At 52.8% G+C, this 16233-nt stretch overlaps 1 protein-coding gene across 3 annotated transcripts in view; it reads left to right on the top strand.

Annotated features, from left to right (window-relative positions):
* Positions 1-16233, top strand: part of LOC116945196 (uncharacterized) — a 144623-nt gene that overhangs the window by 112439 nt on the left and 15951 nt on the right. For all 3 annotated transcript variants that reach the window (XM_032959463.2, XM_032959465.2, XM_032959464.2), the window contains one exon: positions 14104-14157. In XM_032959463.2, the coding sequence (XP_032815354.2) occupies positions 14104-14157 (54 nt within the window). The remainder of the gene's footprint in view (positions 1-14103; positions 14158-16233) is intronic.

Below are 16233 nucleotides of genomic sequence, written 5' to 3'. Positions count from 1 at the left end.
TTAAATGTTGCGCAATATTATCTTGTTGAAAAAAAATATATAGAGGGAGAGAAAGAGCACTTTATCTCAAGGCACTTCACACGGTTTAAAAAAAAGGTAACAGAGTGGTTTAGATTGGCAGGGCGTCTCGTAGTGAGACCAACCATTCAGAGGTCTCACACAGCAGTGGCGGTCGCCCGCGTTAAAGAACAGCAGCCCGCTGAAGCAGATATCGCCGAACTACTTCTGAGATCCCTTCAAGTGACCCCCCCCCATGATCCACGCAGAGTCGTGTGAGACCATCAAAGGGATGTTTATAATTCTCGGAGCTGGCATGTGTTTTCCAAATTAAGTGAAAATCCAATTTTAATGTGAAGTCATTGGTGGCTGCGGACGGAGTGACCATTAACTTGTTACACTTGAAAAGCCGGTTTCATCACAGGCACCTCTTTTCATCTTTAGATTTTATAGATCAGTTTACAATAGTGGGGGTGGGGGGGTGGAGGGGTTGGGTTAAACACGCTTCAGGAGGTTGGCAGATGTTGAAAGGCTTCAATAAATGAGCGTTCAAACATCAATCTTAAGGTCGAATGCGTGGCAATGTGATGCAAAATCCTTGGGTCGTAAATTCAATTTCAGTTTACGGACAAATGTTCTATGATTTGGTAAGTCGGGCGCGCGACGGTGGGGGGGCGGGGGGCACTCTAAATTCTTATATTCGAGTAAAAAAATGTTGACAATGTACACGGCTGGGGCAGACTGTACGAGAAACAAAAGCAGATCGCATCGTCGCTCATTCTGCTGAGCGTCTTGACGTCCGTTTAAAGTTTGACTAACGTCGACCGACGTGTCGTGCCGTCCTCTCTGAGCATTTGTATCCACCCCCTCCAGCTCCCCCCCCCCACCCATCTGCTGGGTGGGGCTCATGGCCAGCCGTGTAGGCCGCACTTACACGACTGGCCATCATGGTTGAGCCTGGAAATCACGATCACGATCCTGGCCACTTGATCCACGGTGTACGCCGTGTGCCGGAATATAATAACCGATCGTACTAATAACAACGACAATAACAACGACAATAACAACGACAATAACAACGACAATAACAACGACAATAACAACGATGTCCTTTTAGATATATACGCAGGAAAGCTTCACTTAAATGGCAAGACATGTTTTGTGTGTGTGTTCGTGTTCAGTGTTGGGATGTCTTTGTTGCATGGGGCTGCCTCCGTTTCCACTGCAGACTGAACCCCCGATTATTTCTCAGCCACGTCCGTTGTCAGAGCCGCACAGTAACGTCGCTGTGATAAAGTTCGACACGCGGTGCCCAGATCTCGCTACGAATAATTTCCTGCCGCCCGAACACAGACGCCAATTTTTTTCACGGTACCAATACCCCGGACAGGTTTGCAGTCTTGCGATCGGAAAGTTTGCTAATTCAAATCCTAGTTGGGGGGCGGTGGGTTGGCTCAGCTCGTCATCCTTATGGGGGGGTCGATAAATCACGTATCACTCTTTGGGGGGAAGTCAACAGTGGTTCTCCTCTGGATAAACTTGCCCAGGCCATAGGAATGTGCAATTTCCACCACTGTCTCGGGGTTGTTAACAGTAGATGAGCCACCGCCTCGATGATTCGTTTGAACTGCAAATCACTTGGGTTGAAAGCCACATGGACGAACCCAATTAGGGTGTTAATTCTCTGCACCAGGCAGGGCGGTGAGACGTGGCCTTGTGGCTGCGTAAGTCTGCTGTAAATAAAGGCACGTGTAAGCAGGCGGGTAGGCAAACGCACGTACACGTGCATGCGCAAACTAGCACGTGTCCGCTTAGAGTATAATCCACGTCCTTGTTCAGGGCAATGGCTTGTGTCAAGCTGTCAGCCACTACAACAACACAAAACGTGGGCAAAAAAAAAATGTCAAATCTCGACACGGTGGTTCCATGCCATTGTGTCTATCTGTTTTTCTTTCTGTCAAGCTCCGTACGTTGTCACACGTGGCTGCGACTGCCACCGCCCCCACGTTGTTGCCGTTGATGCGTCCGCGCCGTCCCGCTGGCTTTTTCTGACATTTTTATTTTTGTTATTCTGCAGTCCGGCCTCGGTTTCCGTGTTATCGTATCGCCGGCAGCAAAAGAGAAAAAGATATACCGAAAAATAAGGAAAGGAAAACAACGCGCGGCGTCGTGCCATTGCGATAGCGAAGAGCGGACGGAGTCCCTTGATTAGGAGATGTTTTTCCTTTTCCTCCAAGTGGAGTCTCATTCCATGCGGGACTGTGAGGCTTGGAGACAGCGTCTTCGTCAGACAGTTAATAACACCATAGCTGCTGCAGCTGCTGCTGCTGCTGATGATGATGAAGAGAAGCCAGTTTGACTAAGCGCATCTTTTGTCGAAGGGAGACCTTGAAACGAGCACTACTTTTCTCCGCTGTGGCTGTGCTTGCGGGACTGCTCACCTTCTTGGGGCAGCTCGGCTGGCAGTGGGGGGTGGGGGGGGGGGGAGTGTGTGTGCCGCGAGTTGGTGCCATGAATCGATGCCGCGAGCCGCAAGTCGTTGCCAAGAGTCATTGCCGTGAGCCGGTGCCGCAAGTCGTTGCCAAGAGTCATTGCCGTGAGCCGGTGCCGCAAGTCGTTGCCAAGAGTCATTGCCGTGAGCCGGTGCCGCAAGTCGTTGCCAAGAGTCATTGCCGTGAGCCGGTGCCGCAAGTCGTTGCCAAGAGTCATTGCCGTGAGCCGGTGCCACGAGTCGTTGCCAAGAGTCATTGCCGTGAGCCGGTGCCGCAAGTCGTTGCCAAGAGTCATTGCCGTGAGCCGGTGCCGCAAGTCGTTGCCAAGAGTCATTGCTGTGAGCCGGTGCCGCAAGTCGTTGCCAAGAGTCATTGCTGTGAGCCGGTGCCGCAAGTCGTTGCCAAGAGTCATTGCCGCTAGCCGGTGCCGCAAGTCGTTGCCAAGAGTCATTGCCGTGAGCCGGTGCCGCAAGTCATTGCCGTGAGCTGGTGCCACGAGTCGTTGCCAAGAGTCATTGCCGTGAGCTGGTGCCACGAGTCGTTGCCAAGAGTCATTGCCGCTAGCCGGTGCCGCAAGTCGTTGCCAAGAGTCATTGCCGCTAGCCGGTGCCGCAAGTCATTGCCGTGAGCTGGTGCCACGAGTCGTTGCCAAGAGTCATTGCCGTGAGCTGGTGCCACGAGTCGTTGCCAAGAGTCATTGCCGCTAGCCGGTGCCGCAAGTCGTTGCCAAGAGTCATTGCCGCTAGCCGGTGCCGCAAGTCATTGCCGTGAGCTGGTGCCACGAGTCGTTGCCAAGAGTCATTGCCGTGAGCCGGTGCCGCAAGTCGTTGCCAAGAGTCATTGCCGCTAGCCGGTGCCGCAAGTCATTGCCGTGAGCTGGTGCCACAAGTCGTTGCCAAGAGTCATTGCCGTGAGCCGGTGCCGCAAGTCGTTGCCAAGAGTCATTGCCGCTAGCCGGTGCCGCAAGTCATTGCCGTGAGCTGGTGCCACGAGTCGTTGCCAAGAGTCATTGCCGTGAGCCGGTGCCGCAAGTCGTTGCCAAGAGTCATTGCCGCTAGCCGGTGCCGCAAGTCATTGCCGTGAGCTGGTGCCACGAGTCGTTGCCAAGAGTCATTGCCGTGAGCCGGTGCTGCAAGTCGTTGCCAAGAGTCATTGCCGCTAGCCGGTGCCGCAAGTCGTTGCCAAGAGTCATTGCCGTGAGCCGGTGCCGCAAGTCGTTGCCAAGAGTCATTGCCGTGAGCCGGTGCCGCAAGTCATTGCCGTGAGCTGGTGCCACGAGTCGTTGCCAAGAGTCATTGCCGCTAGCCGGTGCCGCAAGTCGTTGCCAAGAGTCATTGCCGTGAGCTGGTGCCGCAAGTCATTGCCGTGAGCTGGTGCCACGAGTCGTTGCCAAGAGTCATTGCCGTGAGCCGGTGCCGCAAGTCGTTGCCAAGAGTCATTGCCGCGAGCCGGTGCCACGAGTCGTTGCCAAGAGTCATTGCCGTGAGCTGGTGCCACGAGTCGTTGCCAAGAGTCATTGCCGTGAGCCGGTGCAGAGGCCAGAGACTAGGGCATAGTTTTTATGTGACGCCGCATCGCCCAATCCCCCCCCCACTCCCTACCCCCCCCCACTCCCTACCCCCCCCCCCCCTCTCCGACAGCTCCAGAACACAGCACCTTGCCGTGTAGCGTAGCGCTTGGCAGCGGAGCAGCAAGGAAGGGCGGCGGTGCGGTAACGCCTCGCAGCGCGAAGGGGGCCCCGGGTTCCATTCCTCGACCCCGGGAGGCGCCTCTCTGCGTGGCGCTTGCTGTGCTTTCTTCCCCTGTTCGGCAGTCAGGCTCCTTCTCATAGCTAAAAGAAAACGAACAAAAAAATCAAATCACCTGCGCGTCGTTAAATGAACTTGGGTCAGACACCCTAATGCTAAGAAAATGACACGGCAAGGCTACTCAAAGTGGGCCGAGTCCATCCACAGCTGGGATTTGAACTCGTGAACCCCCGCTCGCCTGAACCAATGCACCGCCCTTTGTGGGGCGCCACGGTGGCTAGGAGATGTTAACTCCCTCGCCCGGAGTGCAGGAGGTCGTGGGTTCTATCCCGATCCTGACGCCTGCTGTGTATTTAGAGTTTGCGTGTCTCTCCCCCTCTCTCTCTCTCTCTTTCCCCGTGGTCGCGTGGATATTTTTCCTTCGGGTCCTCCGGTTTTTCCCTTCGCCATTTAGAATCGACGTCACGCGTTTCGAGCATTTGGCTGCATCAGATTTCCACGCGATGATTAAGCCGCTTCGTTGACCTATCACTTGCGCTGGCCCGGTTCGCTAATGGCTCGGTGGGCCCTTACCTGGTAACAATTGTTTTTGTTTTAATATGAACAGCGGCTCGCCACCCACGTCAATGCAAACCCACCCGACGCAGATTTGTTTTTTGGCCCTGTGAGCCGCGATGGAAAAGAGACGTGGAGACGTGGCCCTTTTTTCCGGTCGGCTGCTCCTCTGGCAGAGAGGGAGCCGTGGAGCTTCAAGGGGACCTCGCCTCCGAGCACCGATTGCCACGAGCACGCCAAATTGGCGGCAATCGGCCCACGGTTTGATTCTTGGAAACCCGCATGATGTCATCGGAGAGAGACTCGCGCGCGCGTGTGTGGGTTGGTTGGGGGGGGGTTATTTTGTTGTTCTGTCGTCTCTTTCTGCCGCGCGTACCGGTAAAATTGACAGCCGGTTGCTGCGTGAACCTTAAATTCCGACTCAGCTGACGGTGCCGGCATTTTGGCGATGGGAGGGATCCTTGGTCGTACGCTGGCTTGCGGCTGCTGCTGCTGCTTTTTATGATGATGCTGCTGATTATGATGCTGCCACTGCTGCTGCTGCTTTTGCTAATGCTGCTGATGATGATTCTGATGCTAATGCTGTTAATGATGATGCTGATGCTAATGCTGCTGATGATGCCGCTGCTTTTGCTAATGCTGTTGATGATCATGCTGATGCTTATGATGCTGCTGCCGCTACTGCAGATTTTGCTAATGATGCTGCTGATGCTAAAGAAGCTCCTACCACTACCACTTCTGCAGCTGCAGCTGCTGCTGCTTTTGCTAATGCTGCTGCTGGTGATGCTAATGACGACGATGCTGCAGCTATATCACTGCTATAGCTGCAGCTGCTCTCAAAAGCCACTCACAATAAAACTCCCTGCACAGGTTAGCGATGCCATTGGCCAGATATACTCAGTTTTTTTTTAACTGATCGGTAGTTTATGTGAGTTAGAATACGAACGTGTGCCCGTAAGCATCGCAAGATTAACACGTTCATCCGTTTACGCACGCGTCCTCGTGTTTCTGTGGGCACACTGCGTCATGCACTCAACTCCACAATCAAATACTGAGCCTCCATTGATGGGCTGGCTTGACAGCTTGCTTTAAAAACCACGTGACAGCCCGTTTCGTCTGTGGGCAACAGCAGAAATTGGTTACCGCCCACATAAGGTGGCAAGGCCGTCATGGGACCGATTTAATTATACGGCTGACAGGAGTTAATTATTTATAAACCCAGTCATGTGATATAGTTAGCACGTAATTCACCACTATTGACCAAATCAGAATCATGAGAATGTTTATTTTTACTGGCAAAAAACACGATAGGAGTGAAACGCATAGGGAAGGTAAACAAATCACTTTAAAATATATACAATTTAAACTAATTGTCTTTTTCTTACCAGGTAAAGACCCATGAGCTATTACATTATTTGTCGGAAGCGACCTTGCCACAAATGATAGCTCAACGAAGTGGCTTATCATGTGAAAATGTATGGTAGCAAAATAATATAAATAATCTAAAGGCATGCTGATTCTAATTGTGGAGGGAAAAACCCGGAGGGTCCGGAGAAAAAAAATCAACGAGACCACCACGGGGAGCTCTGAGAGACGCAAACTCCAAATATACAGCAGCAGGCGTTAGGGTCGGGATCGAACCCATGACCTTCTGTACACCAGGCGAGGTAGTTAACATCTCCTAGCCACCGTGATGATGATGAGAGAGAGAGAGACGCAAACTCCAAATATACAGTAGCAGGCGTTAGGGTCGGGATCAAACCCATGAACTTCTGTACACCGGGCGAGGTAGTTAACATCTCCTAGCCACCGTGATGATGAGAGAGAGAGAGAGAGACGCAAACTCCCAATATACAGCAGCAGGCGTCAGGGTCGGGATCGAACCGACGACCTCCTGTACACCGGGCGAGGTAGTTAACATCTCCTAGCCACCGTGATGATGAGAGAGAGAGAGAGAGACGCAAACTCCCAATATACAGCAGCAGGCGTCAGGGTCGGGATCGAACCGACGACCTCCTGTACACCGGGCGAGGTAGTTAACATCTCCTAGCCACCGTGATGATGAGAGAGAGAGAGAGAGACGCAAACTCCCAATATACAGCAGCAGGCGTCAGGGTCGGGATCGAACCGACGACCTCCTGCACACCAGGCATCGTCATGGTCGGGTCACAGCGGAATAGGTTTAAACAACTTCACGATATGCCACGTCAAGCGCAATATCTGGTCTGTCTTTGTGGACTAATTCATTCATGGACTCCGGGAAACGGAGCGAGAAACAGAGGCACGAAGATGCGGCGTCGAGATCGTCAGAGAGCGACGTAAACCCGCAGGCATCCGTGCGTTTGTAAAGTAAAGGGAAAGGTGCAGCGGACGGGATTGAATCGGCGACCCCCTGGATTGCCAAGGCCGGCGTGCTGCTAACCGCGATACCACCGCTGTAGAAACCACCCCCTTCCACCCACCCCCACCACCCGCTTCCACCCACCCCCACCATCCGCTTCCACCCACCCCCACCACCCCCTTCAACCCACCCCCACCATCCCCTTCCACCCACCCCCACCACCCTCTTCCACCCACCCCCACCACCCCTTCAACCCACCCCCACCACCCCTTCCACCCACCCCCACCACCCCCTTCCACCCACCCCCACCACCCCCTTCAACCCACCCCCACCACCCCCTTCCACCCACCCCCACCACCCTCTTCCACCCACCCCCACCACCCCCTTCCACCCACCCCCACCATCCGCTTCCACCCACCCCTCACCACCCCCTTTCACCCACCCCCACCACCCCCTTCCACCCACCCCCACCATCCGCTTCCACCCACCCCCACCACCCTCTTCCACCCACCCCCACCACCCCCTTCCACCCACCCCCACCACCCCCTTCCACCCACCCCCACCACCCCCTTCCACCCACCCCCACCACCCCTTTCACCCACCCCCACCACCCCCTTCAACCCACCCACCACCAGTGCCGGATTATCCTAGTAGACAAGTAGCTACAAACTCTACGGGCCCTGCACTTTCAAGGGCCCCGCGCGAAACGCTTTCAAGCTATCAATTCCGGTTCAGTGATTCTGCACTTGCTCTATTACTATAGTACTATACTGCCTTCAACTTTTATGAACGACTGGTTGTTTAAGGTTAGCGATTTGTCGTATTATCTGGCTGTATAGCAAATGGAAAAAAAAATACTTTACTATGCAAGTGTTTTAATATTTGTGTTATTTTAAATTGACGGCCTCTTTATAACATATGCTACAGGCCCCAGCACTAGCACCATCCGGCACTACCCACCAACCCCTCCCTCCCTACGCCCGCCCCCCTCAAAAAAGCCGTATCATTGAAAGATGTAGCTGTAGCATGGATTGTAGCGTGAATGTAAACAGCGCGATACTTACGGAAACATTGCATGCGAATCGTGTAGAGCCGCGTGGGAGTTTTTTTTTTGGTTCCACTTGTCTCTTTTTTTCTTTCAAATCTCTTCTTACTCAGATGTTTATATCAAGCGAGTTGCGTGCGCTGGGGTTTTCTTTAGTCGTTTGGTGTCTGCGTGTGCGCGAGAGAGACACAGATAAAAAGAAATCACGTTTGAGAAGTACAAATGCGGAATAACGGTCAGCCCACTTGGCTCATCGCGCGCTTCTCCAGAAATCCATAAAAATTGGGCAACCGATTGGGGATCTGGATTCCTGCTACCCCTGGTATCTGTCCACGCGAGCGCCTCCAACGAAAACTTCCAATTAATTATTTCCCCGCCGGCCGTCGTCCAAAAATAAGTCTCCTGGATGCCTTCCTTCGCTTTGTCTCGGTCGGCCAACCACCGACTCGCCGCTCGCGCCCCGCGACGGAGAAACCGACTCCGTTTGAATAAACAACAAAAATATTTTATTAACACGTCACCGACGGGGTTGTCGCGTCGAGCTGTCGATAGAACGGTTGTTGTGGTGGTTGTCGTCGTTGTGAAACTTGTCTTCCCCCTTCGCCTCGTGAGTTTTGGTGCGGTGATCGCCTCCCGTTTTACTGCCCTGAGCCAGTTATGGAAATTGCACATTCCTATGCCGGGGGTGGAAAAGGGAATGGGGGGGGGGAGTCAAAGGCGTCGGACAGCGACTGTCTTGAAAACACAAATATTATTTTACGACATCGACGCCGCTTTAGACGAAGAATCCATCGGCAATTCTCGCAGAAGCAGATGTTGCAGAACTACTTCTAAGACCCCTCCAAGTGACCTGGCCCACACAGCAGGAGGCAACACTTCCCCACCCACCCTGCCACAGAGGTGACATTGTAGCTGAATAAACTCCAGCACCACTTTTGTTTTGTGTTTGTGCAATCATTGGTGACGGCCAGTTGCACTTGAGGAGCAGCAGCTTAATATGCAGGCCTGGATTCGCTCGGCGGTGCCAGCCCTGCGCCCCTGACCTCTGAGGCACCCGACCAGCGGAGCCACGCTCGACATCCCCACGTGCGAACCGGTTATCGCGTCGACCCCGGAGAGATGGGACGCGCTTGCGTTGTGGCTCGTGACCCGCGTCTGTGGTGCATCGATTCACCCGCTTCGGAGATTCAACGAGCCGTTGTGATTCGCGGTCACGATTTTGCTTGAAGACACGCGCTTTTTGTTTTGTTTTACATCGTGGTGAATGTAGCGGCCACTAGTGGCTGGAGAGGTCACATGAACCAATTGCATACAACGCATAATGTTAAGGACCAAATTTCCAACCTTTTCCAATCCACTGCTGCTCTGGTCACGGGTGCTGCTTGGCTATACTTCACCATGCCGGTCCCTACGGGTTGATGAAGGGTGTAGCCCAGGCGCCCATTCGGGTATTTCACTCACCGCTCACGGTATGCCGTGGCCAGGAATCGAACCCGCACCTTCGACCGGCGTGGTGAATTATGGTCACAGAACCTCCGTGACCAACACTGCATTGGGGAATGCCTTCATCCAGCAGTGGGCTGTTAAATAGGAGGGTGGGGGGTGGGGAGAGATATTGGTTATCGTCCAATCAGCACGCTTGGCTACGCATGGTGCGAAAGAAGTTCAACATACGCACGTGCAGGCGTCGCCGTTAAACGTGGGGTGGATGTATACCTTGCGCCGGAAGAAGGTGGCAGCGAATTTTGTAAATAACATAACTGGATGTTTTATCGTTAAAGCGATCTCTGCGAAATAGGAAACGGGTGCATCCCCTGCGTGCCAAATATTGACTACTGGGCGTCGTCTCAAAACTTCCCCGGTAGGGGGGGGGGGGCGAACCTCTCATCCTTTGAGATAAACGCTTTGCTGTGCAGAGTTGGGGGGGGGGGGGTGCGGGGTGCGGGGAGGGAGCGCCTCAGTCCAACGCGCGACAAGCCCAGAGGCTGTGAGCCCGCCGCCGCCCCGGGGATCTCACGGAGAATCCCACGGCCGACTGTGTTCAATAACGGTTAACGCGGATTGCATGGGGACGACTCATCAATCACTCAACAGCCCTTGCATTGGAAACACGTGACGTGGGCACCAGCAGCTGGCAGGGGGCTGGGGGGGAGAGGGGGGGGCAGGCTGGGGGGTGCTTTCCCTCCATTGGCCGACGTTCGTGAAAAGTCTCCCTTTTTTGACACGCGCAACGACCGTCGTTACCATCACTCCCATTGTCACGGGAATGTGGAATTTCCTCCACTGACCGACTTGCTGACTGATATCGCAAGCCTGGCCTTCGGCATGATGAGCGCTGCCCCATTACCCATTCGAGTGGTGAGGCTCATTGACCGTGACAACATCGGCGTGCTGCGGTGGTGGTGGTGACGGTGGTGACGGTGGTGACGGTGGTGGTGGTGGTGGTGGTGATGGTGGCGGCGGCGGAGACGGCGGCGGTGATGGCGGTGGTGGTGGTGGTGACGGTGGTGGTGGTGGTGGTGACGGTGGTGGTGGTGGTGGTGACGGTGGTGGTGGTGGTGACGGTGGTGGTGGTGGTGACGGTGGTGGTGGTGGTGACGGTGGCTGTGAAGGATGAGGATGCCAGTAAAACACGCGTGGGCCGGACTCACCCTCGTTGCTACTTCCCCGTTGAATGGCGATGGGTTTGATGGGGCGTGGGAAGGATGGGGGGCCCTGACGCCGATGTGCATTTGGATGTGGTTTTTGGCAAACGAAATGAGACATCCGCGGATTTCGCTCTGAGTTTCAAAGGCTGTGGTGGAGACGTTGCATTACGAACAGATGTCGCCCCGCTTCCCGCGAGCGAGGCCACCGCCGCCACCACCACCCCCACGGTTCTCGCGGCGTCCACGCGGAGTGGGGGGGGGGGGATGCCCAAAACGTCGCGCGGCTGCCGAGGGGTTCGATTCGCCGCTCCGCTCGCGCCATCGCCGCATCGCGATTTCCACATTTGAGCATTAAAAAAAGAAAACTCGGGGCACGCGGAATTGGAGACGCGTGCATTGCTCTGGGCTGCTCCTATGCCGTTGTCGTCGCATCTGGTCCGCACGTGGCTCTTGGTGGCCCTGTGTCAGAACGTCACAGGTTCGTGTGATTCCGGGCGGCGCGCGCGATCGCTGTGCGTGTGGGTCAGGTGTGTGCAGACCCCAAGGGGTGTCCATCGTAAGTGGAAATGTCTTAATTTCACTGCGATCAACACAGTTTTCGTTGAAGCCTTCCAGCCTAACTGGTTGTACTTTCCCTGTAATTGAACGAGTAATTTTAACGACGCTGCTGCCACCGGTGCATTGACAGCGGTGCACAAGCACAATTTTGCAGACGCAATCAGCTCGTTCGTCAGGAACGCCGTGCAGCCTTAAAAGGAAAAAAAAAAGTATACAGTAGGCAACGTTTCGGGAAATGGTCCTTCTTCATAGCACGCGAAAATACATTCTCATAGACAATTACGAATGTGTGCAGTCGCTTATCATCACTAGCCGTGGTCAATCTACTGCTGGATGACAGCCTGCCCAATTGGTGGGGGGGGGGGGGGTCCCTACATCATAGATCATAGTTAGGTAGGTATCTTAACCAAGCCACATTGAACAGCGTGGCTAAGTGTTGGTCACACAAATCCCTCCCCACCTCACGGAGAACGTTCAGGAGGCCTCCATCCAGCCGCGGATTGATCATGGACGTTGATAATGACTCGCGAGCATTTATTTGTAACGATGCCTCGGACGGCTCGGAAACGAACGTCTGCAGTCGGATTCAACTACGAGCGAGTGCAAGACAACAAGACAACGAATCCCGCAATGCACACCACCTGCCGTGGTCAATCCACTGCTGGATGAAGGCCGTGGAAAAGTGTGCTGACCGTTGCGCCATGGAGGTCAAACCTCCCACTCCCCACGTGTGGACCATCACGCGACTCCGGCCATCCTCGCAGCAGCAGTGGCTGAGCCAAAGACAGTCGCCGTGGCCGTCTGGAACGCTCCTTCCCTCTGATGTTGGGAAGCCACTGCAGCGATGCACTTTTAAATCATCTTTAGAACCGACCCGCACCTCCGATTTAGTACGGCGTGAAAGAAGTTCAATGTGCATACTTACAAAGTGGTGTGAAAAAAAATATATCGGTGGTTTTTACCCGACAATTTTTTTTCCCTACAATTACCGCTCGCGCAGCATGGCCTTGACGCACGCAGCACCGAGGATAATTCACCATGCGGGCAACATCTGATGCTAAAGTGTGGCCAATTGGACAATGATTGCTTGGTTTTAAATTTGCCAAATTTGAAAATGATCCCGTAATGACTAATTTGAAAGTCATTTCTTCCCCTCCCGCGCCTCCACCCCCGTGACGCTGGGCCGTCGCCGTGAGTGAGACTTGAGCGCTCGACTGGATCAATTCGGCAGAAATGTGTTTCGAATGAGCGAGGGAGTGAAACGCTTGCCTTTGGGGTGAGAAAGAAGGCACACCGATGCCTTCGGCACGAGCAGTGCACCTATCCTTCGCCAGGGCTGTTGGCCGAGGGTGACGCGGAATTTAAAGATTAAACATGTTCACGGCGATGGCATGCGCGGGCTGGCCATCTAACAAAGACGGTCACCGCGTTGCGCGCTTTCAGGTGCGCTTCTGCGGCCCTCTGGAACGCTCTTCCTTTTTCGATATTAGGAAGCCACTGGGGTTATGCACTTTTAAATCATCTAGATTGACGAACTCATTTCTTTTAGAACTGCTTTTTTGTGCTTAGTTCGTTGTCGTTCGCCCACACCTCTGATTAGCACGGATGGCTACGTAGAGTGCGAAAGAAGTTCAACATACATGAATGTAGGGAGGTTTCTACATTGTTACCATCATGCCATGTTGGCATAATAATATATTATCAATGCAAATAGAATAAATGCGCTCATGGTGTTAACATACATCCCTTTGTTGTCAATCCACTGCTGGATGAAAGCCTCCCCATGCCGTGTGGCTTGTGGGGGTTTATTTGACCATACTTCACCACGCTGGTTCAGTACGAGTTGGCAAAAGCAGGGGAGCGTAGGCGTGGGAGCAAAGTGCACCTCAGTCGGTGGAAAATATTTTCTGGAGCTCAGCCCTGGCTGAATTTAGGCCCAGTAAACAAACTCTCTCCCCCCCCCCCTCCTCACCATCGCTGTTGAGATGTCAACAACCTCGACCTGGCCACAAATGATTTCCCATTGAAGTGGGCTTATCACGTGGAAATGTATTGCAGACAAATACTCTAAGCGCACGTTGATTGTAAATATGGAGGGGAAAAACCGGAGGACCAGGAGAAAGATCCACGCGACCACGGGGGGAACACGCCAGCTCCAAATATACAGGCGTCAGGGTCGGGATCGAACCCACGACCTCCTGTATACCAGGCGAGGTAGTTAACATCTCCCCACCGCGGCACCCACGTAAAAAAAATAAAAATAGAATAGAAAAAAAATTCAATAGACATCGCCCACTGGAGAGTCGACGCAATGGTACAGCGGGAGGACATTCACCGCTTGTTGCAGAGGTTCGCGGTTCGATTCCCGGCTAGCCGACCTGGTTATCGCTGCGGATGTATAGACCGGGAAAAAAAGTTACGTCTGCTTCACGGTGGATGTTAAGAACTCGAGATCAGTGGGTCCATCGTGCGCTTCAGACATGGTCCAAATGTACCAACGTTGTTACTCAATTGGGATTTGACATAATAGTAAGAACCTCGCTCCCGACTGGCAAACTAAAATACATCGGTCGGTGAAGCATAGCGCCTTCGTGATAGTCCTTGCGCTGTAGGGATAGCACGAGGACCAAACGCACTGACTCATTACTATCATCATTATCATTATTTGTATGACTTTGGACATCACCGTCTGACACCTGTCTCTTCTCACGTCCGGCAGGGAGAGAAAGGAGAGGTGGGATCGCCCGGTTCATCGGGCTTGCCGGGAAGCGTGGTGAGTTCTTTCTCCGTTACTCGTGCCGCCCGGTGGTAACCAGCCCGCCCCGACGGTTGTTTTGCGCGGCGGCGGCGTTCTCCTCCTGTTGCAGCGGTGCGCAGTTCCGTCCGAGAGCGGCTAACCCCGCCGGTTAGTACCCCGCCGCTGAAAATAAACGTAAACTGGAGGAAGAAAACAAACGTGCTGTGCACTGTACGCTTCGTAGGGGGGGGGGGTACGTTGACGATTCCCTGCGACGTCGTTCGCATGAGTGGGGCCTCTCATTTGCCAGCGCCGCGGGTCAAAATTACCGGCAAAACGTTCAAAAATGGACCTCCAAATTACTCGGTGGGAATATATAGAGAGCAGTGGTTCTCAAAAAAAATGTTTTGGCTACTGTGGTCCCCTTGTTGAATTTTGTTTCCAACCAGTAACCCCCCTTGCTTGACCCCGACATTGTTCTGAGAAATAAATTTACTCATGACCAGCGTAAATATTTTGTGACTAGCTAGTAACTGCAAGCGAAGAAAAACACAAAATCAACCGACGCTCTTCACGCGTGACCTAATTTGTTCGAGCTCGCTGGTTACTCTTGGAAACCGCGTTGCTTACAATCAATGAGTTTAGAAAGGTCTTGAATATCGTTATAGGTTACCATATGGATAAAAAAATGTATCCTAGTTATTTTATATTGGCAGATTCATCCGTGATTATTCACCCTTGACTCTCACCTACGATATGATTTCACGCGTTTATAAATCGCCTCACGTACCCCCTTGGACATTGTCACGTACCCTCAGGGGTTCGCGTACCCCCCCGGTTGAGAACCACTGCGCTAGAGCATGTCATTGCCTCCTGATAAGGAGCCTTGAAACTCAGAGATGCGCTCCTGATGAAGCAAGCGGAAAAGGTTACCAGGTTGGCGTTGGTCAGAATGAGCTCTTGGTTCACTCTATAGAGCGACCATTACTCAATTAAATGCCGTGAGTGAACATTTCTGATTGATGGATAAATTAACTTCCTCCTTACGTTGCCTTTTAAAGCAAGGGACAACTCACAAAATGTAACCGTTCTTACCTTGTCACCATACACCTTGGCTGTGTGTTAGAGTCCCTTAATTCCATTCTAAAAAAAAAAACTGTTTAACGAGCACACACATCTTGCAGAGACAGCCCTTGCCTTCAACATCTGGCGTTTCGCCAGCATTGATTCAAACAAGCCCGACTCTGCTGACGAGACGCAGTGTGTCGAAACAGGTCCACAGTTGTGTGTCTCAGTCTGCTGTGAGTGTTGTCTCGATTCGGCACTGGTGATGGTATTCGCACCCACAAGGCCGTGGGGGCCCATGGGTTGTACAAAGAATACTTTTATTTTTTGCTCACGTGGTGAGACGGATACGTTCTTGCTGACGTGTTGTGTGCCTAATCTGTTTTGTTGTGAATCCAGCCAGATCCGTTGAACAAGACATCTGTTGAGATTGTATTGTTCGAGAATCATTATCGACCGCGTTTCCATTCGAATGAATGGCAGTTCCGTTAAAACAACTGCAATCCATATCACGTGCCGGCTGAGAGGGAGTTTCACGTGGCAGCTGAGAGGGTGCTAAGGTGACGAGATGTTAACTACCTCGCCTGGTATACAGGAGGTCATGGGTTCGATCCCGACCCTGTCGCCTGCTGTATATTTGGATTTTGCGTGTCTCTCTCCCCGTGGTCACGTGGCTTTTTTTCCGGGTCCTCCGGTTTTTCCCTGCACATTTAAAATCAACGTCACGCAATTAGGGTATTTGGCTGCCATACATTTCCACGTGATAAGCCACTTCATTGAGTTGCAGTCTGAAAAAGAACTGCATAGCTCTTTGGGCCTTACCTGGTAAAATAAAACAAAAAGTTTAGTTTAAATTTCGATTTAAAGCTTTCGTGACTGCAAGGAGTCATCTTCTTTGGTTCTTTCGGTAAAGCCACGTAGAATGAGAATAAAATAATAAATTGATGAAATAAAATAACACAATAATATTCTCACGACGTTTCGGCCACAACACAAGCGGCCTTCATCAGGTGAAGGGACGAGACTGATGAAGGCCGCTTGTGTTGT

This window comes from Petromyzon marinus, chromosome 23 (assembly GCF_048934315.1).
Source record: "Petromyzon marinus isolate PM22_M1 ecotype Great Lakes invasive population chromosome 23, UKy_Petmar_22M1.pri1.0, whole genome shotgun sequence".
NCBI lineage: Eukaryota > Metazoa > Chordata > Hyperoartia > Petromyzontiformes > Petromyzontidae > Petromyzon > Petromyzon marinus.
Note: the sequence above shows the minus strand (reverse complement) of the source record. Positions and strands in the feature narration are given on the sequence as shown.